Raw genomic sequence first — 27,731 nt, 5'->3', positions numbered from 1 at the left:
TTAATGGCAGTTGTTCTCTTGGAGATCTTCTGAAGCCATCCTAGGCTGATCCTCTTTTATGTACACATATGCAATTTTGTTTCTATGTACAAAAGCTTTGTATCACAGTGCACTCTGCAGTATGGACCAGGGGGTTGTGTCCAGCATCAGTAAGTTTGCAAACAACACCAAGCTAGGGGCAGGTGTGGATCTGTTGGAGGGTAGGAGAGCCCTGCAGAGGGACCTAGGCAGGTCCCTGGATGAGTGGGCAGAGCCCAATGGGATGAGACTGAATAAGGCCAAGTGCAGGGTTCTGCACTTCATCCACAACAACCCCAAGCAGTGCTACAGGCTGGGGACGAAGTGACTGAGAGCAGCCAGGCAGAGAGGGAGCTGGGGGTGCTGGTAGATAGTAGCTGAAGATGAGCCAGCAGTGTGCCCAGGTGGGCAGCAGAGCCAATGGCATCCTGGGCTGGCTCAGGAGCAGTGTGGCCAGTAGGACAAGGGAGGTTATTCTGCCCCTGTGCTCAGCACTGCTTAGGCCACCCCTTGAGTGCTGTGTACAGTTCTGGGCTCCTCAATTCAAGAGAGATGTTGAGATGCTGGAAGGTGTCCAGAGAAGGGCAGCAAGGCTGGGGAGGGGCCTGGAGCAGAGCCCTGTGAGGAGAGGCTGAGGGAGCTGGGGGTGTGCAGCCTGGAGAAGAGGAGGCTCATGGCAGAGCTCATTGCTGTCTACAACTACCTGAAGGGAGGCTGTAGCCAGATGGGGTTGGTCTCTTTTTCTAGGCACCCAGCAACAGAAGAAGGGGATGCAGTTTCAAGTTGCACTGGGGGAGGTCTAGGCTGGATGTTAGGAGGAAGTTGTTGTCAGAGAGAGTGATTGGCATTGGAATGGGCTGCCCAGGGAGGTGGTGGAGTCACTGTCCCTGGAGGTGTTGAAGCCAAGCCTGGCTGAGGCACTTAGTGCCATGGTCTGGTTGAGTGTCTAGGGCTGGGTGCTAGGTTGGACTGGATGATCTTGGAGGTCTCTTCCAACCTGGTTGATTCTATGATTTTCCTCTGGCACTGCTATTATGCAGTGCTCTCCTGTACCAGAATGAGGTCTGTGCTAAACATGGACTTGTAGGATAAACCAAAATTGAAACATTTCAGCATCATCTTTTAGAGGATTTTTTTTAAAGCTGTGCCTTTTGCAATGTATTTCCTGTCCCTAGGTAGCAAAATTGGGTAGCTTTGACATCATTACTCTTTACATAGATTGTTGTAATATATATATATTGAATTACTGGGAAAATATGTCCTTTGTGTAGAAATATTTAGTCTTTTAGGAGTCTTGTGTAGAAATATTTAAAGTCTTTCAGGAGTCTTGAGGAAGAGGTGTGTAGGAAATTGGAAGGGGCTCTAGGCTAAGTGGTCCTGTTATTTATTGGCAGTAACTTGTGCTAAAACAAAGCAAATGCACTGCAGCAGTGTTGAAGTGGCTTATCTTCTTAGAGCTGCAATAACTCACTGAATGTTTTGACCTACTGTAGTTCCCATGTAATCTCTCATGTTGTTGGTGTTACAGGAGAGACTGGCTGGAAACCAAGTGGAAAAGAAAGAGGGTAAGTGCTGGAGTTTAGAGAGTGCTTTAAGAAGAGCCTTTAAATAACTTCATTTGGTATTTCCTTGCATCCACTGCAAAGTACAATATATCCCTTACACATTAACAACAGCAAGAGAGGAAGGGGACACAGGGAGCTGGGGGTGTGCAGCCTGCAGAAGAGGAGGCTCAGGGTAGACCTCATCTCTGACCACAACTCCCTGAAGGGAGGCTGTAGCCAGGTGGGGTTGGGCTCTTCTCCCAGGCACCCAGCAACAGAAGAAGGGGACACAGTCTCAAGTTGTGCCATGGGAGGTTTAAGCTGGATGTTAGGAGGAAGTTGTTGGCAGAGAGAGTGATTGGCATTGGAATGGGCTGCCCAGGGAGGTGGTGGAGTCACCGTGCCTGGAGGTGTTGAAGAGAAGACTGGATGAGGCACTTAGTGCCATGGTCTGGTGATTGGCTAGGGCTGGGTGCTAGGTTGGCCTGGATGAGCTTGGAGGTCTCTTCCAGCCTGGTTGATTCTCTGATAATTCTATGATTAAGTGAATTTGAGCTTTTTTTGTTTGTTTGTTTGTTTTCAGGGGGTGGATTTATGTTGTGGGTGGGTTTTTCCTTTTTGTGATTTTATTTCTTCCACAAGACACTTGAACCTTTGACATTGCTTTTAGATAAGATACATATTAGAGGAATGCAGGTAAGGGATTCAAGCTAATATTTTTGTATTTGTATTTCCTTTCAAGTAAGGAGCCCAAGGATCCAGATCAGCTTTACAGCACATTAAAAACCATCCTGCAGCAGGTGAAGGTGAGTGCTACTTCTAGTTTACCTTCTGTAAAGATTTTGACATTATTTCCAATATAGAGTTCCCATATTGGATACCTTTTTTCTTTACCAAAGAGCCATCAAAGCGCTTGGCCCTTCATGGAACCTGTGAAGAGAACAGAAGCTCCTGGATATTATGAAGTTATAAGGTTTCCCATGGGTAATGCCATTAACATTTCTTAAGTATAGAGTTTAAAAATCTTTATAGCTGGAGACATAGCAGATGAATTGCAATCTGACTGTTATATGTTTGAAGATACATCTCACTTGCAGCTGAACAGCTTGCGGTGCAGGTATCTGAAGGTGCTACTTGCAGTGCAGGTATCTGAAGCTGTTACTTGCAGTGCAGGTATCTGAAGCTGTTACTTGCAGTGCAGGTATCTGAAGGTGCTACTTGCAGTGCAGGTATCTGAAGCTGTTACTTGCAGTGCAGGTATCTGAAGCTGTTACTTGCAGTGCAGGTATCTGAAGGTGCTACTTGCAGTGCAGGTATCTGAAGGTGCTACTTGCAGTGCAGGTATCTGAAGGTGCTACTTGCAGTGCAGGTATCTGAAGGTGCTACTTGCAGTGCAGGTATCTGAAGGTGTTACTTGCAGTGCAGGTATCTGAAGGTGTTACTTGCAGTGCAGGTATCTGAAGGTGTTACTTGCAGTGCAGGTATCTGAAGGTGTTACTTGCAGTGCAACTATGTCAAGTGCAGGCATTTGAAATGGATGACTGCTTTGTGACCTTTGTGAAGCATCTGTAGTGTATACATGTGAAATCTTAGCATGCCCTAGTGAGGTCTGAAATGGTGCAGTCATTGTGATGGCTTGGGTGTTCCCCCCCCACACACACATACTCTGGAAATCACCCAGACTAGACTCAGCCAGCTCTGGAAATTGAATGAAGCTTATATTTACAGCTTAGCAGAATATACAAGCAGATAATTACAGTACATACAGTTATAGACAGAAATATATAAGGTAAAAGATGATACAGAAACACAGCAGCCCTCCCAGAAACCTGAGTCCCCAGGAGGGGCTCTCAACTGCCCCTTCACCTTCCCCCTACCCCTCTCAACCTTACCCCAGTCCCAAGGAAGAATGGAGGTTTGGCCAGGGAGTTAGGAAGCAAAGTGGGTTAGTCAGAGAAATGGCAGAGAGGGGTGAGGTTAGAGATGCAGCTCAGCCACCTCCCCAGCAGAAGAAGAAGTGAGACTCCCTTATCTATGTTTGGATTTTTGGTTTCGTTCATCTCAGCAAGCCTATGAGTGAGGTAGACATCAGCCTTGTTTTCCATTCACAGCCTGTAATCTAGTCCTTCTCACCAAAACATTCTAGCTAGCTTCAAACTAGCACAGTCATCTAGAAACTTCTGAGGTAGTTTATGCAGGTTGTACAAGTGTGTTCTTGTGTGGGAGTCACTCATCATTGCAGAGCCTACTGCTTGGTGTATTAAAAGATCTCATGGCTAACTTTCAGGAACACCTAAACATTTGAATTGCTTTGTAAAACAGATTTAAGCTTTCTAAATAACAGAGAGAAAATCTTTCTGACTACCTTTTAATGTTGCTAGAAAGTTGAATACAAGTTCTACCATCAGCTTCTCAGGGAATTAAAGTGTTTGCTCATGCAGCTTTGCACAGACTCCCAGTCCTTTGCCTAGTAATTTTTTCACACTGAACTTACATTTCCAAATACAAATGTATGTCTACTTTATAAAACAGAAACCACCTTCCTGCATTCCCCAACAGAAGTCTGTTTTCTAGCAGTGAAGAAAAAGAATGTTGACACTCTCCTGTAGCAGAATTTTCTCTTCCTGAGCAGTGGCTTAGCTGGAGGTGGCTGTTTAATCTGAACAGTGGTTACAAAGAATGGCATAGAATCATAGACTGGTTTAGGTGGGAAGGGACCTCAAGGATCATCCAGTTCCAGCCCCCTGCCATAGGCAGGGACACCTCCCACTAGAACAGGTCACTCAAGGCCTCATCCAACCTGGCCTTGAACACCTCCAGGGAGGGAGCAGCCACAGCCTCCCTGGGCAACCTGTGCCAGTGTCTCACCACCCTCACTGCAAACAACCCTTTCCTGATGTCTGCTTTGAATCTCCCCTCTGCCACTTTAAACCCATTCCTCCTTGTCCTGTCATTTCAAGACCTTGTCAGTAGTCCCTCCCCAGCCTTCCTGTAGACCTCCTTCAGATACTGGAAGGCCACCCCAAAGTCTCCTCAAAGCCTTCTCTTCTCCAGGCTGAAGAGTCTCAACTCTTGTAGCCTGACCTCATATCAGAGCTGCTGCAGCCCTCTGAACATGCTTGTGGCCTCCTCTGGACTGGCTCCAACAGTTCCATGTCCTTCTTGTGTTGGGGGCTCCAGAACTGCATCCAGGACTGCAGGTGGGGTCTGAGGAGGGCAGAGCCAAGGGGCAGAATCCCCTCCCTTGCCCTGCTGCCCACACTGCTCTTGCTGCAGCCCAGCACAGGGTTGTGTCTGGGCTGCACTCACACTGCAGGCTCCTGTTGAGCTTTGCATCAGCCCAGGCCCCCAGGTCTTTTTCCTCAGGGCTTCTCTCAGCCATTTGCCACCCAGCCTGGAGTTGTGCTTGGGATGGCACCAACCCAGATGCAGGACCTTACACTTGGCCTTGTTGTATGTCATGAGGTTGGCCTGGGTTGGCAGATGCAATGTAGGAATCATTTAGGTTGGAAAAGACCTTTGAGGTCTTTGAGTCCAGCTATTAATGTAGCACTGTTGTCTGTCCTTTTCTTGTTACATTAGATCTGGAGGCTGCAGCTCTTATTTTAGGATTAGGCTGAAGTCTTTAGTTTTGGTTTGGGTGTTTTTCATCTAAGGAACCCAGCATAACCTATGCTGCTTTGATTAGTGACCAGCTTCTGCTCTCCCTACCATGCTGGTAGAGTATAACAGTTGCTCAGACATAATCTCAATTAAAAAGAAGCAGCCTTGTCTTTTTTCTTGCCTTGTCACAGCCTCTTCACATTTGCATGCAGAGTAAATTGTGCAGTGTTTGAGCAATCTGGCTGCAGGGCTTTTTGACTACTTCCTAAGGCCAGTTCTCATATATTAACAATTTTCCCTGATTACAGTGGTCTTTTCAGCTTGCTGCAGTTTCAAGCCATTGCATGGAGGACAATAATCAATCATTGGGTGGTTGTTGTTGCTTTGAATGAGAACTGTCAGATTTCCAGAAAAGCTTGGAGGAAAGCAAACTCCACTGGAATGAGCTTTAAAAGTCACTGTGCTCTAGATGTGCCTGGCTGGTTTCTCTCTCCTGCCCAAGTGGTGCAGATGCTGTGATGTTCACAGAGAACAGAATCAGAGCCATTTTGGTTGGACCAGACCTTTAAGATCATTAAGTATTTGAGGTGCAGCCTCACCTGTGCTGAGTACAGGTGGGCAATCTCTTCCTGGTCCTTCTAGCCACGATGATTCTTCATCCAGACCATGATGCTGTTTGCCTTCCTGGCCACCTGACCACACAGTGGCTCAGCTCCAGACAGCCAATATCCCCCTGGTGCTCCTTTATCCCTTACCATTCCATGTGCCCTCCTGGATCTCCTTCACTCACACACTTCAGTCCCTGAGCAGCTGCAGAAACAAGCCCCTGGCCCAGCTCAGGAGGACACGAGAATGTTTTTCTCCTTTCCCTCTCCTTTTGCCCCTTATCTCTCCCTGGGATAGGACAAGGAGCAATGGGTGTAAGCTGCAGCACAGGAGGTTCCAGCTCAACACAAGGGGGAACTTCTTTACTAAGAGTCCCAGAGCACTGGAACAGGCTCTCCAGAGAGGTTATTGAGTCTTCTTCTCTTGGAGACTTTGAAGGCCTGTCTGGATGTGTTCCTCTGTGACCTGAGCTAAAACGTATGGCCCTGCTCTGGCAGGGGGTTCAGACTCAATGATCCCTTTGGGTCCCTTCCAACAGGATCTATGATCCTGTGATTATTTTCAAGAAATGTTTTTGTTTCTCCTTTTCATCTGCAGTGTCTGTATGGCTGAGTGACAGAGGAGCCAAACATTCACTGTAGTTACAGGAGAATAGGTTAACTGACCAGACAGCCAATGTATGCTTTAAGGTGAGCTGAACAACCTTCTTAGTTGGCTGCTGTAATTATATGGATATCTAGTTGGGGTGTAGGTACCTTAATTTCATATCTAAGTGGAAGTAAGATTTAACTGGAGCTTAATGACACCTTGGATAACAAGTTACCCATGGCACAGCAATGTGCCCTTGTGGCCAAGAAGGCCAATGGGGTCCTGAGGTCTATTAGGAAGAGTGTGTCCAGCAGATCAAGGGAGGTTCTCCTCCTCCCCCTCTGCTCTGCTCTGCCCTGCTGACACCTCATCTTGAGTACTGCATTCAGATTTGGGCTCTCCAGTTTCAGAGGGACAGGGATCTGCTGGAGAGAGTCCAGTGGAGGGCTGTGAGGATGATTATGGGACTGGAGGGCATGGGTGATGAGGAGAGGCTGAGAGACCTGAGACTTTTTAGCCTGGAGAAGATTGAGAGAGGATTTGATAAATGTTTATAAGTATCTGAAGGCTGCCAGGAGGGGGGGACAGGGTCTGCTCACTGCTCTCTGGGATAAGACAAGGAGCAATGGGTGTAAGTTGCAGTGAAAGAGGTTCTAGCTCAACACAAGGGGGAACTTCTTTACTGTAAGGGTCCCAGAGCACTGGAACAGGCTCCCCAGAGAGGTTGTGGAGTCTCCTTCTCTGGAGCCTGTCAAGACCTGTCTGGATGTGTTCCTGTGTGATCTATGTCAGATAGGATTGTCCTGCTCCAGCAGGGGGGTTGGACTGGATGATCTCCTTGGGTCCCTTCCAACCCCTAACATCCTGTGAGCTGTGACCTTGCCTTTTTCACATTACTCTGTAACACCAGTGAATGGCAGGTTCTAAGCACTGGAAAGATGTAGTTGATAAAATAGTCCCTTCTTGTCAGTTTTACAGGGGTTTTCTCTATTTTATCAAACACCCTTAAAAAAAACCTGTCCCAGCTTAGAGTGGATCACTCCCCCAGCAGAGTAAACTCACTACAACATGGATCTTGGGAAAGGAAGGGAAAAAGGAAATTGCATTTCTTATAGTTTAAACTAAATATAACAGGGTAAGGAGAATAAACTACTACAGAACCTTAAGGATAACCTTAAGGATAACCTTAGGAATAACCTTAAGGAAGATGAGGAAGGGTTCAAGTGGCAGCAAAGTAGCAACAGCAGCAGCTAAAACAGCAGCAGGAGAAGATAGCAGCAGGTGGAGCTGAAGCAGCAAGGGGAAGGTCCAAGGTGTGCTTCCAGACATAAAGCTCTTATGCTCCAATGAGATGATTTTAACTTATCCATTGAATCATAGAATCAGCCAGGTCGGAAGAGACCTCCAAGCTCATCCAGTCCAACCTAGCACCCAGCCCTGTCCAGTCAACCAGACCATGGCACTAAGTGCCTCATCCAGGCTTTGCCTCAACACCTCCAGGGATGGCGACTCCATTACCTATGGCCTATCCCTAGAATGTTCACCTCTCCACTCAGAGCTTCCACTTCTAAGTCTCTCAGTTCTGGTTTTTTTTTGGCTAAGCTAGAAATCCAGCTCAAATGGCCACAAAACCCAAACAAACATCCAGGCACCCACCCCCCCACCAAAACAAAGACACAAACAAAACCAACCAAGCCAGTTCAACCCCAAAATAACCACCACTGTATTTTTAAATTGCAAGTTTGAAGGTTCAATTCCTTTGCATTGGTGGTCTTTGCTTTCCTTGCAGGGCTTGCTGGCACTAAGTCTTCATCTCAGTTGTTTCAGTTACAGTTTCACAAAGGTGCTGTTGAAGTCTGGCTCAGGCATTGCTAAAAAAACAGTTGTTAGAGAAAAGGCAAAGCATCCAGCACACCTCCCACTACTCCTATTCCTGTACTCACTCCTGGGATGCTTGTAATGTGGACAGAGTTTTTACATGCCCAGTAAGGATTACTGGGAAGGCATCTGTCTGGAGAACACTGAGATGATTTATCTATTTTATGGATGACTGATTCTAGTATAAAGCAAACCACTTCTTAAAGAATGTTCTGTAAGTAAATGTTTTGTGTAATGGGATGAGATTGAACAAAGCCAAGTGCAGGGTTCTGCACTTTGGCCACAACAACCCCAAGCAGTGCTACAGGCTGGGGACAGAGTGGCTGAGAGCAGCCAGGCAGAGAGGGACCTGGGGGCACTCGTGGACAGTAGCTGAACATGAGCCAGCAGTGTGCCCAGGGGGACAGCAGAGCAAATGGCATCCTGGCCTGCATCAGGAACAGTGTGGGCAGCAGGACAAGGGAGGTTATTCTGCCCCTGTGCTCAGCACTGCTCAGGCCACACCTTGAGTGCTGTGTCTAGTTCTGGGCTCCTCAATTCAAGAGAGATGTTGAGCTGCTGGAATGTGTCCAGAGAAGGGCAGCAAGGCTGGTGAGGGTCCTGGAGCACAGCCCTGTGAGGAGAGGCTGAGGGAGCTGGGGGTGTGCAGCCTAGAGAAGAGGAGGCTCAGGGCAGAGCTCATTGCTGTCTACAACTACCTGAATGGAGGTTGTAGCCATATGGGGTTTGTCTCTTTTCCCAGGCAACCAGCAAGAGAACCAAGGGGACACAGTCTCAAGTTGCACTGGGGGAGGTCTAGGCTGGATGTTAGGAGGAAGTTGTTGGCAGAGAGAGTGATTGGCATTGGAATGGGCTGCCCAAGGAGATGGTGGAGTCACTGTCCCTGGAGGTGTTCAAAAATAGGCTGTCTGAGGCACTTAGTGCCATGGTCTGGTTGACTGGATAGGGCTGGGTGCTAGGTTGGCCTGGATGTTCTTGGAGGTCTCTTCCAACCTGGTTGATTCTGTGGTTCTGTAATGCATTTAAAGCAAGAGGAATGTGGTCTCACCTGCGTCTTGGAAAGGGATAGGTTATGATGTAACTATAAACTTGGAAGCTGTAATTAAAATATACAGAGTGTGGATCAAAGGTATTATTTATTTTCAAAGCTGCATGTAGTGGCTGTAGCACAGACATGTCTCTGCTGTGTTCACACAGAAGTGGAGGTTTTAGATTAACACACATGTTTTGTGTCATTTGAATTCTTTGCTACACAAACCCTATGAGGAGAGGCTGAGGGAGCTGGGGGTGTGCAGCCTGGAGGAAGCTCAGGGGTGACCTCATTGCTGTCTACATCTACATGAAGGGACATTGTAGCCAGGTGGGGGATGGCCTCTTCTCCCACACAACCAGGAACAGAACAAGGGGACACAGTCTCAAGTTGTGCAGAGGAAAGTATAGGCTGGATGTTAGTAGGAAGTACTTCACAGAGAGAGTGATTGGCATTGGAATGGGCTGCCCAGGGAGGTGGTGGAGGCACCGTCCCTGGAGGTGTTGAAGCAAAGCCTGGATGAGGCACTTAGTGCCATGGTCTGGTTGACTGGCTAGGGCTGGGTGCTAGGTTGGACTGGGTGCTAGGTTGGACTGGATGAGGTTGGAGTTCTCTTCCAACCTGGTTGATTCTATGATTCTACATTCCTAATGCCTTCTCCAGTAGGGCTCACAGCTTTGCCTCACAGAGCAGTTAGAGAAGTAAGGACACCCAATACCCGCAGAGAAATATGAGAACACCAAACAATGATGTTTAAATCTTTTAATTAAGGAAAAAAGAACCCAAACCACCACCCAAAATAATTCTTACAGTGAAATATTGTATAGTTTTGGGGGCTCAACTGCTGTTGAGGCTGAAGAAGGGACTGCACCTTAGATGAAGGCAATTAGGAATTCCAAATCCTAGCTTTGCCCGTTGATGTTAAATGGCAAACCAGCGTAAAGGGACAGAAAGAAGATCTCTGAGTCAACCCCTGTTAACCTCTTTTTCTTCTGTACAGATCTCAAAACAATGAGTGAGCGCCTCAAGAATAGGTACTACGTGTCTAAGAAACTGTTCATGGCAGACTTGCAGCGAGTCTTTACCAATTGCAGAGAGTACAACCCCCCTGAAAGCGAATACTACAAATGTGCCAATATCCTGGAGAAGTTCTTCTACACCAAAATTAAAGAAGCTGGATTAATTGACAAGTGACACTGTCTTTTGTTGTTCCAAACAACCAACTAGCGTGCCTGATTTATGGGCAGGAGAAGCTGTTATATATATATACATATATATATATATATATGAGTTGTGGGACTTGTAAGGTTTCCAGAAACTTCTGTTTAATACTTAGCACTTTTAAAAACCCTTTTTAGTTTTGCAAACCTGTATTATACTGAAGTTACAAAAAGAACTATTTTATTAAAATGCTTTCTAATGTTATTTAATTACAGAACATTTATTTTGTGTGCCCATTCTCCTCTGTTCACAATAGGGCTTAGCAGCTACAGCCTCAGAAACCCCACCTGTGGGAAATTGCACGTTTGGGAATGTGAAGGAAATTCCCAGACCACAGATGTTATATCTTAACCTAATGCAGTACCTATTTGATAAAGTTTTATTATCTTTATTTTTTTCCCAGCAAACAGCAAGGGGAAACAAAGGGGGGGGTGTGGGGGGGGTGCTCTGAAACAGTTGTTTCTTTGTAGAATCTTTTTATAAGATATTATTTTTCAAAAGAAACACTCAGCTGGTTGAGAAGCTGGGAGAGAACAGCCAGTTCTGAACCCTGACTGCCTGTAATCTTTGATAGATGCAAGTGTTTTCTATTCATTTGGGAGGGTTGATAAATATTTTACCTGCAAATTGTAATCTCAGAACCACTATTTAAAAAAAAAAAAGGAGGAAAAAAAAAAGGAGGAAAGAAAAAAAAAAAAGGAGGAAAGAAAAAAAAAGGAGGAAAGAAAAAAAAAGGAGGAAAGAAAAAAAAAGGAGGAAAGAAAAAAAAAGGAGGAAAGAAAAAAAAAGGAGGAAAGAAAAAAAAAGGAGGAAAGAAAAAAAAAGGAGGAAAGAAAAAAAAAGGAGGAAAGAAAAAAAAAGGAGGAAAGAAAAAAAAAGGAGGAAAGAAAAAAAAAGGAGGAAAGAAAAAAAAAGGAGGAAAGAAAAAAAAAGGAGGAAAGAAAAAAGAGGAGAAAAAAAAGGAGGAAAGAAAAAAAAGGAGGAAAGAAAAAAAAAAGGAGGAAAAAAAAAGGAGGAAAGAAAAAAAAGGAGGAAAGAAAAAAAGAGGAAAGAAAAAAAAGGAGGAACATCTGGCTAGATGAGTGACATCATAGTGACTTGGCTTATGCAGGACATAAGTAACCAAAATAACTTCAGAGAGTGTGATTTGCATACAGTAGATAATTCCAATTGGCTTAATAGAGTTAAGGTTTTGGTGCACTTCATGATTCACCCTACTTGATACTCTTCACTGCTGAACTGATTCAGCAGAGATAAGACTCTCATCCACAAAGGACCTATGACAGCTTCTAGCTTCTATACTTGGCTCTGTGGTGAACTGGATTTTCTACCAAGCTTTATTGTAAATGCTTATGAGCTGTGATTATTTAGACCCAGGAACCTATTAACACAACTCATGGTTAGTTTCTCTTCAAATGAAGCACTTCTATGTAATTTGCTGCTTACACTACATTTAAGATGTACACTTAACTTCCTCTTGGAGATCAGTGCAGGCCAAAAAAAGAAGTTCTTACTTGACATTTTCTAATTAGAGTTTGTAACTGTAAATTAGAATTGCTTTTATGAAAAACAGATTTATCTAACTTTAATTCTTGGTGTTTATATTTACAGATGTTACACTGGTAAAAATTCAATAGTTATAGGACTGAAAAAGAACCCCAAACAACAACCACCCCAATGCTGTGCTGTGTCAGAGAACATATTCCTGCAGAATGCCTGTGCAATGTTAAATCGGTTCACAAGTAGATGTCAGGAACCTCCTGGTACCTAAGGTATCCAAACTGTCAACACTAGAGCTGTCATAGTGTTTTGTAGGAGATTAGCCTGACCCACAGTTGGCTCTCTAAGCAAGGTACAGTGAGTATTTTATTCCCAAGAGCCAGTACTGGTTGCTATCATCCTGTTTTGTAGACTAGGCCTACAGATGCACCTGTTAAGCTTGGTATATCCTGTGAAATTTTGTTATTTTTCAGAGTAGATTTTCTTATTGTCTTTCAATCAGAATTGTCTCTTCTATATTGAAACATTTGGTTTCTAATTTAAGAATTAATATTTTTTCATAGATACTGTGCAATAAAGTTCTGGTAGGATATGTGGTTTTGCAAATGCTTTAACAGACAGCTGATGAACTTTACATTTGTAAAATTAATATATTGTACTGGTACAGAATAGTTTTAAATTATATATGTACAAAAAACCGATTTCTTTTGGTCTCTCTTTTTTATAGGTTCTTGCCCTACACCTCTATACCCAGCAGCAGTTTCACAAAGGAACACAGTGACTCTGCAAGGGTGCAGTTGTGGTGCACTAGAAAACATGCAGAGAAGCCTCCCAGTTCATGGGAATGTGGTGTGCTAAGCTGAGCGTTCAGCATGGAAAGCTGTGTCCTTTCCAAGTCCTATTCTCAGCCCCTTACTGAGCTGCACACTGTTGTTACTCCTCTCCTCCACATCTCAAACAAGTCTTTGTCTGAGCTGTTCAGTGGTTTGATTTTTTGTCTCTGGTGGGTAATTTGGCAGGTGTTAAACCCCCTTGAGTTCCAGCAGGTGCTGAGTGTGGCTGAGCTTAACTCCTGATTGACACCCAGCTGGACTGACTGCATCCTCAGGAACAGAATTAAGACTCAAGAGGATTTGACTGCAAATAACTACCATGGTGATCAAGTGATGATGATGCAAACAGGGGATGGGAGCTGTACCAGGTGGGACAAGACCTATCTGTCCCTCTGTGGCAGCTTTCTAGAAGGCACATGCCAGGACAGTGAGGCAGGCATGCAGGTAGCAGCTTCTCACAGCAGCCTTGGCATGGCAGGCAGCGTCCATCTTCTCTCCCGGCAGACAGTTCTCATGCAGGTCTTTCAGCAGGTTTCAAGTGATCCCCCAGGCCCTCTCCTAAGCTGTTCTTTCAGTCTTTAAGGTATCTTATAGTTTCACACCTTGCCACTAAGCAGTTGGCACCTGGCCTGATTGGCCAGCAGAGCAGACACCTAAAGCCATCTCCAGGGCTCTCAAATCTGCTCCTGCCTCCAGGTGCTTCTGCCACCTTCACTGCCAGGGAGGCCACAGGACCCCAAGTCCCACCACAGGGTCTCCCAAGCTCAAAGCCCCCCACTTGACCCTAGGAGGCCAAGTGCCAAACTCCTGCCTACCAAGTAATTAACCAAATAATTTTCCAACAATTCTCCCGCTGCTGTTGAACCACATCTCTATTTCTGCTCCCTTGCAGTCTCAATGCATGCCCATACTGTTTTCTCATTTTTCTCCACTGAAGTCTTTCCTTCACAGGAGACAATATCCCTAGGAGTAAGCTGCAGGCAGTGTGAGTTTATACTTACTACTATCACCATAGTGTTACTCAAGATTGTACAATTTTTTTTAAATCTATCATGACAATTTTCTTTCACACATCTGAGAGGGAAAATTAAGAGATTTCTTTCTTACAAAGTATGAAGATATTTACTGTTTTTCACATCTGATTTATTCCTGTGCCAGATTATGTAAAGGCACTGATCAAAAGCTTAGCTGTTTTTCTGGACACTTCCAGGAGTATCAATTGAGTAGGTGAGCTACACTCACACCTGCTTCTTCTGCAGCAACTCTTGAAGCTTAATCATCCTCCCAGAAAAGGCCAAACCCAGACCCACAACACCTCTGTGTGTTCCTTGTCCTGTTACACATGTTCGCTAAGAGAAAAGAGAATCTGAAGTTAAATCATTTCTGTTTGAGCTCCTACAGTTTGAGAATTAAATGGCAATGCCCAGGAGCTAGCTTTAGAATACAAATAGAAGGTTAAGTTTCCAAAGGCTGTGTTGTGAACAAGTCTTTTCAAACAGAGTAATAATAAAAGCTGAAGTTGCTGTAAGAAGTCACACCAATTAGCAGTATGTGTTACTGAAAGGGAGAGATCTATGGAGGTGGGGCAGGCAAGGCAGGCAATCCTGCAAGATAAACATGTGCTTTTGTCCTTGCCTATTATTTGAGTGTAGCTTTCCTCTAAATATCAAAGATAAATTGATACAGAGGAATATTTAAGTGTTTCTCAAGCAAATAAAAACTCCTTTGAAAGCTTTGCAACCTGGACAGTTTGTAAGTGTCCTCCTAGCATATTGTCTATTGTGGTAGCCAAATGGGTAACAGTTCAGATGTGGCAGATCTTCCTGTGGTAAAAGGCCCTTGGTAAAACAGGAGCTTAATGATGCAATCTCCTAATAGCAGTTTATATTGCACTTCAGCAAAGCAGAGCACTGCTCACCAAGTTCCATAGATAACCAGATAGGAACAAAGTAAATTTCAGGTGATCACATTCATGGCAGTACCAACCAACCCCACATTACTATTTTTGAGAGCTCCAGCCACAGGACCAAATTACAACTGGGAGTCTTGCTTCTAAGCAGGGCTTGTGTCACTTAAGATGGGGAAGGAGTACACTGACTTGCTGACATCACTACCCATGAAGCAAACATGGAAATGGTGCAAAAATAACACTGATCAAATTCAAGCTACTCCTAAGTGATATTACATTTATTAAAAGCTTCAATTTGAAACTACAACCATTACCTAGACAAGAGCTCTACAAGCATGATTTAAAATAAAGCAACAACAAACCCAAGAACCCCCCCAAAAAAAAGCATGAAAAATGCAATGTAGGGTTGCCTACTCTCAGAAGAGTTTGCTTTTACAACCAAGGTCTTGCATATTGTGTATCATTAAAAACAAGTCACCGCATTAAAATCAAACCCCCTTACCTTCAGATCCTAAATATCAGGCTCAGAAATAAGTACATACTTGTGTAAGATACCATGACTAATGGTTCTGGTATCATGACTGAGTATCAACGACATCCAACAAATTTCTCATTGTATTTTGACAGTGATCCCTTCCTCAGAGAGGAGCGTTTGGCATCTTTTTTCTGCTTGAAAATGGGAGAGTTCAGAAAATCTGTGTCTGTAAATGGATCTCCTCTTCTGAGTTTCCTGTTAAAAAGCAACACAATAGAATCACAGAATCAACCAGGTTGGAAGAGACCCCCAAGATTATCCAGCCCAACCTAGCACCCAGCCCTAGCCAAGCAACCAGACCATGGCACTGCCTCATCAAGGCTTCGCTTCAACACCTCCAGGGACAGTGACTCCACCACCTCCCTGGGCAGCCCATTCCAGTGCCAATCACTCTCTCTGACAACAACTTCCTCCTAACATCCAGCCTAGACCTCCCCTGGCACAGCTTGATACTCCCCTTGTTCTGTTGCTGGTTGCCTGGGAGAAGAGACCAACCCCACCTGGCTACAGCCTCCCTTCAGGGAGTTGTAGACAGCAGTGAGGTCTGCCTTGAGCCTCCTCTTCTGCAGGCTGCACACCCCCAGTTCCCTCAGCCTCTCCTCACAGGGCTGTGTTCCAGGCCCCTCCCCAGCTTTGTTGCCCTTCTCTGGACACGTTCCAGTATCTCAACATCTCTCTTGAATTTAGGAGCCTAAAATTGGACACAGCATTCAAAGTGAGGCCTGACCAGTGCTGAGCAGACAGGCAGAAGAACCTCCCTTGTCCTGCTAGCCACACTGTTCCTGATCCAGGCCAGGAACAAACATTTCACTTAAAACATGACTTTACAGCTAGGAATTTAAATTTCACATGAACTATTTTGTATTAGCTGACACTGAATCTCTACAAATGTTTTAAGAGCTTACTTCCAATATTTAAATAATTCCCTCATGAACTTGATATCAAACTGGGAAGTAAGACACCTACCCTGCAATACTTGGCTCTTTATAGTTCACAGTAAGAGTACAGCTTCGCTTGCGTTTTGGAGATCGCAGTCCTTCACCTTCAGGGACAGTAGTTGCATTCCCAGTGCCAGGGAGCAATAAAGTGGTGTTGGTAACATCACAAAGATGACCACGAGAAGGCTCAGAAGGCTGCCCTGGGGAGAAATTTGGCCAACTTAAAATTCAGGCAGGCCAGCTTACAAGAGAATATCAACAAACAAAGTAGATCATAGAATCATAGAATCAACCAGGTTGGAAGAGACCTCCAAGATCATCCAGTCCAACCTAGCACCCAGCCCTAGTCAATCAACCAGACCAATGTTGAGTTCCTCTGAGCTATGACTATTCTCTTCATCTTTCCACTTGAGAAAACATAAAAGAAGCAAAAAAATATGGAGGCTTTTAATTTCACTAAGCAGTGACATGCAATCCAATTTGTTATTTCTCTTGATTTATACTCTTGCTCTCCTCTTATTTCTCAGCTTTAATACATCATTAAACACATTGAAAATACAGTATTTAATTGTTGACTAATTTCTTAAAGCTTATCTTTCATTCCAACTGTTGCTGAGGAAAAAGCAAACAGAAGAATGAATTTTTGTGACATTGTTTTGCATTTATAGAAAATAAATTAAGAAGCCTAAATAGTGTTATCTCAAGGAAAAAAAACAAACCAATGACAGAGTACTTTCTACACTTACTAACAGACTTGTCACTTGATTTATTGCTGTCAGTTTCTTTTTCATTATTGAGTTTCAGCTCCCGCTGTGCCAAACACCTTTTAGACCTTGGCCTTGCACGGACTGGTGATGTGTCTTCCTTGTCCACTGCACTTTTCCTCTTCTTTGATTTATTCTTGTAGGGCTCATATAAGCTATCATCTGAATCTTCTTCAGTGTCACTTGACTCAGTGTTGTTAGGTTCAGATAAGTCTTCTTTGTCATCCACAACAGTATCTGTGTCATTCGCCTTATTCTGTCGAAAAGGTGTAACGTGGACACTCTCCTCAAAACGAAAGTCATAAGCATCACTGGCTTTAGAAGTCTCTTTACTCCCTCTTCTTTTGGGTCTCTGTCTGGAAGTATTCTTAGGCTGCTCCAATCTTTCCCCCTGAGACTTGTTTTTCCTTACTTGACAGTCTTCTCTGCTTTTACACTCACGTTGTTTCAGACCTGAATTATTTAAGTTGAACTGTGCAGTTTCAGAACGTCTTTGCCTCAACACCAGCTCTGAGCCTACTTTATTTTCATTCAAGAGAGCAGTATCCAAGTTTATGTTTCCTACAGTACACTTCTCTAGGTTTTCCACAGTACACTTCTCTAGGTTTTCCTCAACTCTAATTTCATTGTATGTAGAAGGCTCCTTTGTTGAATCGGGTGCTTCTGAATGGTCCAAGACAGCAGTGCAAAGTTCATCATGAGTTCTCATCTTTGGCAAGTGACGCCTGGTGGACACACTTTTCGGTAACACATTACTGAATCCATCCTCTCCACCTGCAGAAACGTTTTCCAGCTCTGACCCTGGGTGGTTCAGGCAGAAGTCAGATGTCTGACCTTGTAAGTGAAGAGAAAAAGTCACATTAAAGCTGAATAGTAACAGTCTGCTCAGGTTTTGTGCAAATTCTGAACCTGTGAAAAAATGAAGGCTTTCCTTAGAAGTTCCCAACAGAGTTGTATAAGGCAGTATTTGGCAATCAGGGTTAGATGTTCAATAGTTTCCAGACAGAATGTGGGAATATCTAACTGCTTTTAAGGTTTTCCTCTAAGCAGTTTTGTTTGGAAAGGTTGTCTGCAGGTCATTTATTTTTCTCAGTATTTTGCTTTGTTAACCATTATTGATTTCATAAATAATAATGCATTACTAAAGACAATTTTACTCCTTAATGACAATGAAACTAGTATATAGAAGATGAAGCATTTTCAAATTCCTTTCCATTTTGCTAGGCATCTTCACTCAAGAACTTTACCAGTTGCCAATATTATATTTAATCCTTTTGATACTAAGTGGAAAATTATTTAACAGTTACTTCAAAAGCAGTAATTGCATTTTAAATGTATCCTAACACACTTCTCCCCCCACTCACAACAGAGCAAAACAGACCACTTTGACTTAGTTACCTTTGATTAAGCAAATGGCATCGTCTGATTCCTCACAGAACCCTGACAAAGACTGAGTCAGCTCATTTCTATCCCTATCGATCTCCATCCCACATGGAAGCACTTGATCATCTCCATCAGCACACTGCAGAGATCCTCTACAAAGACGATGAAATAACAAAGGTAGTATTTACTGAAAAGCAATGTATTTTATGACAATGAACTACCTTATAACACTGGGTTTTCTCCTCCTTTTTCCAGTCAGAAAATTAAACTTACTGTAGCAGAATTTTCACATGCAAGCATTAAAAGACACTTACACTGAATGGATTTGTCCTGTGGCACTGGAACTATTTCCAGGAACGGATGGACACACTCTCTGATTCTGTCAACAGATCAAATCTTGTTGTAACTAGAAAGCTGCAATAAGCTCACACCAATATGCATATTCTAGGCAACTGTCAAGTTACTCAAGTTATGCAGTACAGTCACTGACTCTTCTTTCTGGCTGGCTAACACAAAGCGCTTGTGGGATCACACATACTCGGTTCTTGCAAGTCATCACCAGCCCAACAAATAATGGACAGGGGAAGCAACTAAGAGGATTGAAAAGGGAACAAGACATAACCACAGAAAATCAGGGTGCCCTTACTCCCGACAGCAGAGCTTCAGTCTCACAAACAACCCACTACACACTCTCACAGTGGGGGCCTCATGTCATGCTGCAAACCATGGGACCACTTGTACCGCTAGGGCTCAAATCTCAAAATTGGTCATCTGTGCTGGAGGATGTACGGGGAAAAAAGTAACAAATCCTGCTGCTCAGGACAAAAAGATACTTACTACACCTATGGAACACAAATTCTTCGCTGGACCAAGGAGATTAATTGAATGCAGTAAGTTCTGAGAAACTTTTGAAATGATTTCATTCAAGGCTAACAGTTGATTCTAAGGGACAAAAGAACAAAACCAACACTGTTACTGTCAGATTCTACTATTGACAACCAACAGTAGCTTCTTCTCAGTGATGATGAGAAGTTATGATAGTGATGACAGAGCTGACTAAATCATGAAATACCCATGTCAGGTACCTTCAACTGTGATGAAAAAATAAAATTCACAGAAGATAGACTTTAATGAAAGAGGAAAGAATAGCCGGGGAGAAGAAAAAAAATACCAGATCACACAGGCTCACAGGATGTTAGGGGTTGGAAGGGACCCAAAGAAATCATCGAGTCCAACCCCCCTGACAGAACAGGACCACACAATCCAGCCCAGGTCAGAGAGGAACACATTCAGACAGACCCCGAAAATCTCCAGGTAAAGAGGCTCCACAGCCCCTCGGGGGACTCTGGTCCAGTGCTTTGTGACCCTTACAGTAAAGGAGTTCCCCCTTGTGTTGAGGCAGAACCTCCTGTGCTGCAGCTTGCATCTATTGCTCCTTGTCCTATCTCAGGGAGCAGTGAGCAGAGCCTGACCCCCAGCCCTCAGATATTTACAAATATTTATCAAATCTCCTCTCAGTCTTCTCTTCTCCAGACCAAAAAGCCCCAGGTCCCTCAGCCTCCCCCTCATCAGGCAGTGCTCCAGTTCTCTAATCATCCTTGCAGCCCTTTCGCTGGACTCTCTTGAGCAGATCCCTGTCCCTCTTAAGCTCCTTCTTCTTTTCCCTCCAACCCTTCAATTCAGCCTGTATAACACAAAACCTACCAAACATACACAGTGGATGTAATTCCTGATACACAGAGTGGTACAGTCCAAGCACTGGACTGAAGATGTTTCATTAGTGTGATCTCAAAGTGCAAAAACTCAGGGAGACCATGCCAAGGGTTCACTTCAGTCACATGATTGCAAAACGATAGAGGCTGGAAGGGATCTCCAGAGATCACCCAGTCCAAGCCTCCCACCAAAGCAGGATTACCCAGAGCAGTCTGCACAGGAATGCATCCAAGAGGGCACTGAAAGTCTCCAGGGAAAGAGACTCCACAGCTCCTCTGGGCAGCCTGCTCCAGGGATCTATCAGCCCCACTCCGAAGAATTCTCTCCTCTTACTGAGCTGAAACCCTCTCTGCTCCAGTTTGTATCCATTGCTCCTTGGCCCATTGCTGTGGAACACCAAAGAGTCCAGCCTCCTCTGCTCTACACCCACCCCTCAGATATTTGTACACGCTGACCAGATTGGGTGAAACTATGAAAATACCCAAACTGAGCTAATTTCTTAGGAAACATTTCAGATCATATATATAAGTGGATTGGTTCGGATTCTGATGTTCAGCTTCACAAAATAAGGGTATTATTAAAAATACCTCAAGTCCCTGTGCTTGCTTCAGCTTAAGATTTCGTTGCAAATCAAACATTTGAACCTTCAGATCTTGATAGTCTTTCCTTAAATGAAGGATAATGGCCTGGGCATCCCTCAGTTTGAGCTTTTCTTCTTGCAAAGCCAGAGCTAGAGCTTTGTTGTTTGCTTGGATGTTCTTCATTTGCTTGGAGCTGTTGACTGTAACAGAGCAGTAAGTATTTCGTCTTGGATTAGAAAGGAAACAGCAAGTTCAGAAAGCCATTAGGATATGTAAAGCATCTTACTTGGTATTTTGGACTTCATAGTGGAGGCCTGGCTAATTTTACCCAACCTTGACCATTTCTGATTTCTTTTCTCTTTCATTCGTTCTTTGATATCACTCAGGCTGTCTTTGAAGGGCTTTTTCAAGTGTCCAGCCATCTTCTACCTTTAGAAATACACAAGTGAAGAAGTCACTAAAGCGATGGTACACAACGCTTCCCACTGCCACAAAGAAGGGCACAGAGAAGCGAAAGTAAAGCTTACGGCGTTTCAAGTACACCCACACGGAGAGGAGACCCACAGCTGTGCAAAGACACAGTGCTGCGGTTATTTCCACACGGATTTCTGCGGCGTGGCTGCCGCCACCACGGCCTGCGCTCCGAGGCGCTGAACGCGGGGGGCGCGGCGCAGGGCTCCCAACACTCCCATCGCCCCTGCAGGTCGGAGGAGAGGGTAAGAGGTGTGCGTGTGTCCGAAGCGGGCCCTCTCCTTCCCTCGCACTGAAGGCCCTCAGGACACCCACCCACCCCACGGTCAGTCGTACCTCCTCTGAAGGGCGTATACACCGCCTAGCTTTCGCCACGCACTGCCGCGGCTGCCGGAGCCGCACTCCGAAGCGATCCTGCACTCGGCCTCCCCACAGCCCAGCAGCGGCCGCCGCCGGCTCTCTCCCGCCGCGGAGCCCCAGCTCGCCTGACGGCAGCGCCCACGGCCGCGCTCCGGCTGGGACGGCAGGGCCTCTCCCACGCGCGACAGGGGCAGTTGTGGGCCGCTCCCTCCTGGCGTTCAAACCCTCCGCCTCGCCCTCCCATTGGCGGGGCCGCTGCGGCGTAACGGCAGCGCCGCCGCACTCACCCGCGCCTGCGCCGGAGGCTGCAGCGGAGGAGCCACCCCTGCGCGCCGCCGAGCTGCGCCTGCCTGGCCGCGCTGCCGCTGCGCGCCGCTGCCGTCCCCTCGCCGCGTACCTCTGGCTCGCGTCAGACTCGCAGTGTCTTCGGTCCTGTCCCTGTGCGTTCGCCCCTTTGAAAGCCTGAAATTAAAATGCTGTAAAAGCTGCAGAGAGAAACTTCCGACTAAGCGTAAATTTAACTCTTATGCTAACCGTAGTGCCTAAACTGACCCCTGACTGTAACCCTAACTGACCGCTAACACTGACCCCTAACATCTAACCCTAAACCCGGACCTCTAAACCTAACTCTGAAGCAGCAATGCAAACCCCCTAACGCTAACTGTAACACCTACCGATAACCTGACCTCTAAAGCTAACCCAAACGTGACCCCAAGCCCTAAACCTTACTCGAACACTAACCCTAACCCCAATGCTAATCCTAATCCCTAAATTGAACAATAAGATTAACAGCAGCCCTGACCCTAACTGCAAACCATAACCCCTAAACTAACCCTAACTCTGTGGCACCAACCCTACAGCCTTAACACCTAACCTAAACCTAATCCTGACCCCTAATCCTAACCATACATTTAACCCAAACCCTAACCTGAATCTGTTCTCCAACCCTAGCCCTAATTGTTACTCCTAGCCCTAACCTGAAACTTGTCACTGCTTCGTTCTCTCCTTGCCCACGTTCTCCTCCATCTGCTGCTGCCAGTATTCTCTCAAATGCAACAGCACACTTCGGAGTGTCAGGAGAAGTGTGGCCAGTAAGGACAGGAGGTGATTCTGTCCCTCTACTCCGCTCTGCTGAGACCCCACCTGGAGTACTGCATCCAGTTCTGGAGCCCCCATTACAAGCAGGATGTGGAGATGCTGGAGTGTGTCCAGAGCAGGGCCACGAGGATGCTCAGAGGCTGCAGCAGCTCTGCTGTGAGCACAGACTGAAAGAGTTGGGGCTGTGCAGGCTGGAGCAGAGGAGGCTCCCAGGTGACCTTCTTGTGGCCTTCCAGTGTCTGAAGGGGGCCTACAAAAAAGCTGGGGAGGGACTTTTTAGGCCATCAGGGAGTGATAGGACTGGGGGGAATGGAGCAAAGCTGGAGATTGGTAGGTTCAGAGTGGACATGAGAAGGAAGTTGTTGAGCATGAGAGTGGTGAGAGGCTGGACTGGGTTGCCCAGGGAGGTGCTTGAGGCTCCATCCCTGGAGGTGTTTAAGGCCAGGCTGGATAGGGCTGTGTGCAGCCTGATCTAGTGTGAGGTCCCTCTGCCCATGGCAAGGGGGGTTGGAACTAGATGCTCCTTGTGGTCCCTTCCAGCCCTGACTGATTGATTCTGTTCCAGGCCAGTGCAAGCGTAAGACACATGCAGGACAAAGGACCCAAAGCAGAAGACCAAAAAAGGCCCTTGGCCCCTCGAGGTGACTCCTTTTATCCCCTCATACAAACAATGCATTAACATAACCAAGGTGAGTACAGCCCAGTCTTTAACATACACCATATCTTGTTTTTCCTCTGGGCCAGGTTTCCCACTAGCTTTCCTCCCTCATGGGAGGCATCCTGAAGCTGTGGGAATGAAGGTCAAGTATTGTGCTATTTTGAGGCTAACTGGAATATTTTAGTGAGAGAAATTAAATTACAAGCTGTGAAAAGGAAACACTGGTGATGTCCACTCATAGGCTTGCTGAGATGTATAGAAACAAGAACACAAATATAGATAAAACAGAGCAGGAGAGCCAGAGTGTGTGTGTCTGTCACAGTTGGTGCCTGTGCATTTCTCCCTGGGCTTCTTCTGTGTAACTAATCCTTCTGCTTTCTAACCCCCCTTGCCAATCCTCCAACCTCACCTTGCACGTAAGGCAAACTGTGGGATAAGGTAGAGGGGTGGAAAGAAGGTGGAAGGGTGGTTGGGAGCCCCTCCTGGGATGATTTCTGGGAGGGCTGTTGTGTTTCTGTATCACCTTTAACTTGTATATTTCTGTCTATAGCTGTAAATATTGTAAATACCTGCTTGTAGATTGTGCTGAGATGTGAATATAAAGCTTCATTCCTTAATTTCCAGCTCAGCTGAGTATAGTCTGGGTGATTTCTTAAGAGTGGGGGGGATGGATAACACCCATACTGTCACAAGTGCTTATACACAGCTTGTTATTTTTCTCTCTTACATTGGATTCCCACAGAAATGAATCCAAAAACCAACCCTAACTATAACTCCTAACCCCTTACTCTAATCCTAAATCCCAACTCCTAAACCTAACACTAACCTTAATCATAAGGCACCAACCCTGAGACCTCATCTGTAACTCCTAATGCTAAACCTAACCTTAATCCCTAACCTTAACCCCCAACACTGACTTGTAACCCCTAACCCAAACCCCAACCCTAACTCCAAAACTAGCCCTAACCCTGTCCTAAGCTCTCTCTAAACATTATATGAAATTATCTTATTGAAGTTAACTTTTGGGGCATTTGGGGGATGGGAGGAGTTTCTTGTTGATTGGACTTCTTTGTTTGGTTTGCCTTTGTTTTCAGCTAAGGACCAGCTATTCTAACCTCAAGTATTCTCTTTCCCTACAGACTTCATCTCACTGAGAAGCTGGCAGGTGTTCTGCGTTTGGCAAGTAGCAGTGCTGGTAAGGTGGCTCAGCCATCAGTCGTTAATTTCCTTGACACCAATACACCATGTTTTCATTGAAAAAGAATGCTTTCTTTCCCTGCTGCTATCTGAAGTGCTACTCTTAACGACTGGAATCGGAGTACTGAAATAATAATTACAGCAAATTACAGCAATCTGAGCTGTGACTCTGGGAGCGTTCTAGATAGTTCTCAGCAGAGTTCAAGCCTGATGTTATGTGCTGTTACATGCTGGTAGCCAATCCTATCTGTTAGTAATCTGTGTAAAGGACTCAAAGTTAGACATGTGTGTTGTTCCCAACCAAGCAAGCAACCATACATGAAATGTCCTATGGAATATTCATTAGCTACTCTTATGGCTACCTATAGAAAAGTTTTTAAATGAGGCCTGTCTCCAGTGGAGTCCCTCAGGGGTCAGTACTGGGACCAGGACTATTCAATATATTCATCAGCAACCTGGATGAGAGCAGAGAGGGCATTATCAGCAAGTTTGCTGATGACACTAAACTGCCACACCAGAAGGCTGTGCTGCCATTCAGCAGGACTTGGACAGGCTGGGAAGTTGGGCAGGGAGAAATGGAAGGTCAAGTGTAGAGTCTGTTACCTGGGAAAGAGCAACCCCAGGGATCAGTATAGGTTGGGGACTGACCTGTTGGAAGGCAGCAAAGGGGGAAAGGGTCTGGGGCTCTTAGCGGATGGGAGGTTGACCATGAGCCAGCAATGTGCTCTTGTGGCCAGGAGGGGCAATGCCATTCTGAGGTGTATTAGAAGGGCTGTGGTTAGTAAGTCAAGGGAGGTTCTCCTGCTCCTTTTCTATGCCCTGGTGAGGCTGCGTCTGGAAGATTGTATCCAGTTCTGTGCCACTCAATTCAAGAACAGCAGGGAACTGCTTGAAAGAGTCCACCACAGAGCCACAAACATGGTTAGGGGAGTGGAACAACTTCCTTATGAGGAAAGCCTGAGGGAGCTGGAGCTCTTCAGGTTGGGGAGGAGGAGTCTGAGAGGTGACCTCATTAATGTTTCTAAATATGTAAAGGATGAGCGCCAGGAGGCTGGAGCCAGGCTCTCCTTGGTGATGCCCAGTGACAAGACAAGGGGGAATGGATGCAAGCTGAGGCATAGGAAGTTCCCTGTAAAATGAGGATTTTTTTTCCCCCAGTGAAGGGGACAGAGCTCTGGAACAGGCTGCTCAGGGGAGCTGTGGAGTATCCCTCTCTGGAGATATTCAAGACCTGCCTGGAGGTGTTCCTGTGTGATCTGGCAGGGAGATTGGACTGACTAAGTTTCTGAGGTCCCTTCCAGCCCCTGACACTCTGTGGTTCTTTGAAATGTAATGTAAACATTTTTAGAGGGCCCTTATGAGAGGTATTGATAATCCTGTCTGTGCTGAAAATATATGTAAAACTCTGCTTGGTTTCAGTAACAGGATAATTTTGTGTGGCTCTATGAAAACATGATTAAACTGCTTTTTCACTTGTCTTTTGTGATCACCTGTAGAGGACAGAGGAGCAGCCATGATATACAAGCTTTTATTGGTGCAGACAGCTGGATAACTCCCAGATATCCACCTTAAATACCTCATTCATATTCTCAGCTGCCTCATGTCCTGCCCTGTGTCAGACAGTTGCAGTCATGATGTTTATACCATAGGGTCTAACTATCAGAATAGCTCAGTCAGGTTAGGGTAGCAGGTGTGTCTCAATACCTGTATCAAAGCAAGATACAGAGATGGACACCACAATGTATGCAATGCAGCACACACTGTGAGGACAAAAGAAGTATGCAGAATATTTTTTATGTGTAATAGCAGATAAATTAATGCTGCAAAATGTTCTTTGTTAGAGGACCTGCTTAGAAGTGCCTCTTGCACGCTACAACTACTTCTTTCCTTTACCTGAAGAGTGAGACTGGTTAGTGGCACACAGGTTTATCCTGTTTTCTGTCACCTTTGGAGTTGGGGAAGGTCATTTACAATGCTATGGCTTGCTGGGTCAGTTTTCTTCTCATTTCTTGTGAGTTGCACACTCAAGCTGCCTTGACCATGAGATAGCTCATTTATGATCTACCTTCAAACTCAGTTCCAATCAGTTCTAAGTAGGACACATGTAGCTGTCATCATTTTGGAAGTGTCAGATCAGGAGTCTAAGAAGATTTGGTGTATGAGAGCTGAGGGTACTGTCAGCTGCTGATGCTCCCAATGCTTCCTTGAAAACAGAAAAGCAGCAAACATATTTTTTTAAGATGCTGGAACAGACTTATCTGAGAGAAAAAGGTCTTGTCATAACTTGATCAAGTTTGGCTGAAATTCCTGTGGTAATAATAAGCCAAAAATATTTTTCCAATGAGACAATAGATATTTGTCCTTCAGCAAGGTGAAAAAGAATTATGAGCATTGCCTCAGTGTCATTGTTTTTTGGTATGTTCTTATTTTCAATTTCTTTGACATATCAGAAAGATTTATCAAATTAGACCTATAAGCTGCTAAAGTTCTGACTATTTAGGGTTATTAGTAGTATATTCTCTATTCTACGTTATCCCTAACTGGTCAGGCCACACCTTGAGTGCTGTGTCCAGTTCTGGGCTACTCAATTCAAGAGAGATGTTGAGGTGCTGGAAGGTGTCCAGAGAAGGGTGACAAAGCTGGTGAGGGGCCTGGAGCACAGCCCTGTGAGGAGAGGCTGAGGGAGCTGGGGGTGTGCAGCCTGCAGAAGAGGAGGCTCAGGACAGAGCTCATTGCTGTCTGCAGCTACCTGCAGGGAGGCTGTAGCCAGGTGGGGTTGGTCTCTTCTGCCAGGGAACCAGCAACAGAATAAGGGGACACAGTCTCAAGTTAGTCTCAAGTTGTGCTAGGGGAGGTCTAGGCTGGATGTTAGGAGGAAGTTGTTGCCAGAGAGTGATTGGCATTGGAGTGGGCTGCCCAGGGAGGTGATGGAGTTGCCATCCCTGGAGGTGTTGAAGTAAAGCCTGGATGAGACACTTAGTGCCATGGTCTGATTGATTGGCAAGGGCTGGGTGCTAGGTTGGACTGGATGATCTTGGAGGTCTGAACCTGCTTGATTCTATGATTCTGTCAAGAAGCAAACATCATTACCCAGTAGTCCATGGGTGTGCTGCCCATATTAAAATAAATGAGGTTATTTTATTGCTTATTCACTTTGTGGGAAGTGCTGTGGGTATTAGCAGGCAGAAATCAGGAAGAGAAGAGTCATCAGTGCTACACAGCCCAAACATCATTCAGTGCCTCCGTTGATAACATATCTCAGCTCAGACTGCAAGGCTACAGTTTCTTTGTAAGAAGTGGAGG

General features: G+C 45.3%; 2 protein-coding genes and 1 long non-coding RNA gene across 3 annotated transcripts in view; 2 read left to right on the top strand and 1 right to left on the bottom strand.

The window, feature by feature from the left end:
• Positions 1–11,246, top strand: part of KAT2B (lysine acetyltransferase 2B) — a 69,051-nt gene extending 57,805 nt beyond the window's left edge. Inside the window, exons 15-18 of the mRNA XM_064167208.1 lie at positions 1,547–1,583; positions 2,305–2,368; positions 2,462–2,546; positions 10,268–11,246. Coding sequence (XP_064023278.1) covers positions 1,547–1,583; positions 2,305–2,368; positions 2,462–2,546; positions 10,268–10,461 — 380 coding nt within the window. The 3' untranslated portion in view covers positions 10,462–11,246. The remainder of the gene's footprint in view (positions 1–1,546; positions 1,584–2,304; positions 2,369–2,461; positions 2,547–10,267) is intronic.
• Positions 11,247–14,989: 3,743 nt separating this feature from the next.
• SGO1 (shugoshin 1) lies at positions 14,990–21,677 on the bottom strand. Its single transcript, XM_064167209.1, has 9 exons — positions 21,452–21,677; positions 20,931–21,073; positions 20,651–20,844; positions 19,188–19,292; positions 18,665–18,729; positions 18,366–18,502; positions 16,950–17,801; positions 16,232–16,403; positions 14,990–15,460 (listed from the first exon to the last, which is right to left on the bottom strand). Exons 2-9 carry the CDS (start codon positions 21,064–21,066, stop codon positions 15,319–15,321), a joined length of 1,803 nt encoding a protein of 600 aa, XP_064023279.1. The 5' UTR covers positions 21,067–21,073; positions 21,452–21,677; the 3' UTR covers positions 14,990–15,318.
• Positions 21,678–21,821: 144 nt separating this feature from the next.
• On the top strand, positions 21,822–25,670 carry LOC135188033 (uncharacterized). The gene is made up of 4 exons (XR_010307545.1): positions 21,822–21,915; positions 23,139–23,262; positions 24,371–24,426; positions 25,587–25,670. It is a non-coding gene; the product is annotated as an uncharacterized LOC135188033 (long non-coding RNA).
• The last annotated feature ends 2,061 nt before the right edge of the window (positions 25,671–27,731 follow it).

This window comes from Pogoniulus pusillus, chromosome 28 (genome assembly GCF_015220805.1).
Source record: "Pogoniulus pusillus isolate bPogPus1 chromosome 28, bPogPus1.pri, whole genome shotgun sequence".
Classification (NCBI taxonomy): Eukaryota; Metazoa; Chordata; class Aves; order Piciformes; family Lybiidae; genus Pogoniulus; species Pogoniulus pusillus.
The sequence above is the reverse complement of the archived record's forward strand: the minus strand, read 5'-3'. Positions and strand labels throughout refer to the sequence as shown.

What these genes read in the sequence shown, in the direction of transcription:
- SGO1 (XM_064167209.1), bottom strand. Translation starts at nt 21,066, where the DNA reads ATGGCTGGACACTTGAAAAAGCCCTTCAAAGACAGCCTGAGTGATATC. An exon ending in AGCAAGCACAGGGACTTGAG is followed by an intron (nt 19,293 to 20,650) that starts GTATTTTTAATA and finishes TTTGTCCCTTAG; the next exon opens with AATCAACTGTTAGCCTTGAA. An exon ending in AAAGAGCCAAGTATTGCAGG is followed by an intron (nt 15,461 to 16,231) that starts GTAGGTGTCTTA and finishes GCTTTTTAACAG; the next exon opens with GAAACTCAGAAGAGGAGATC.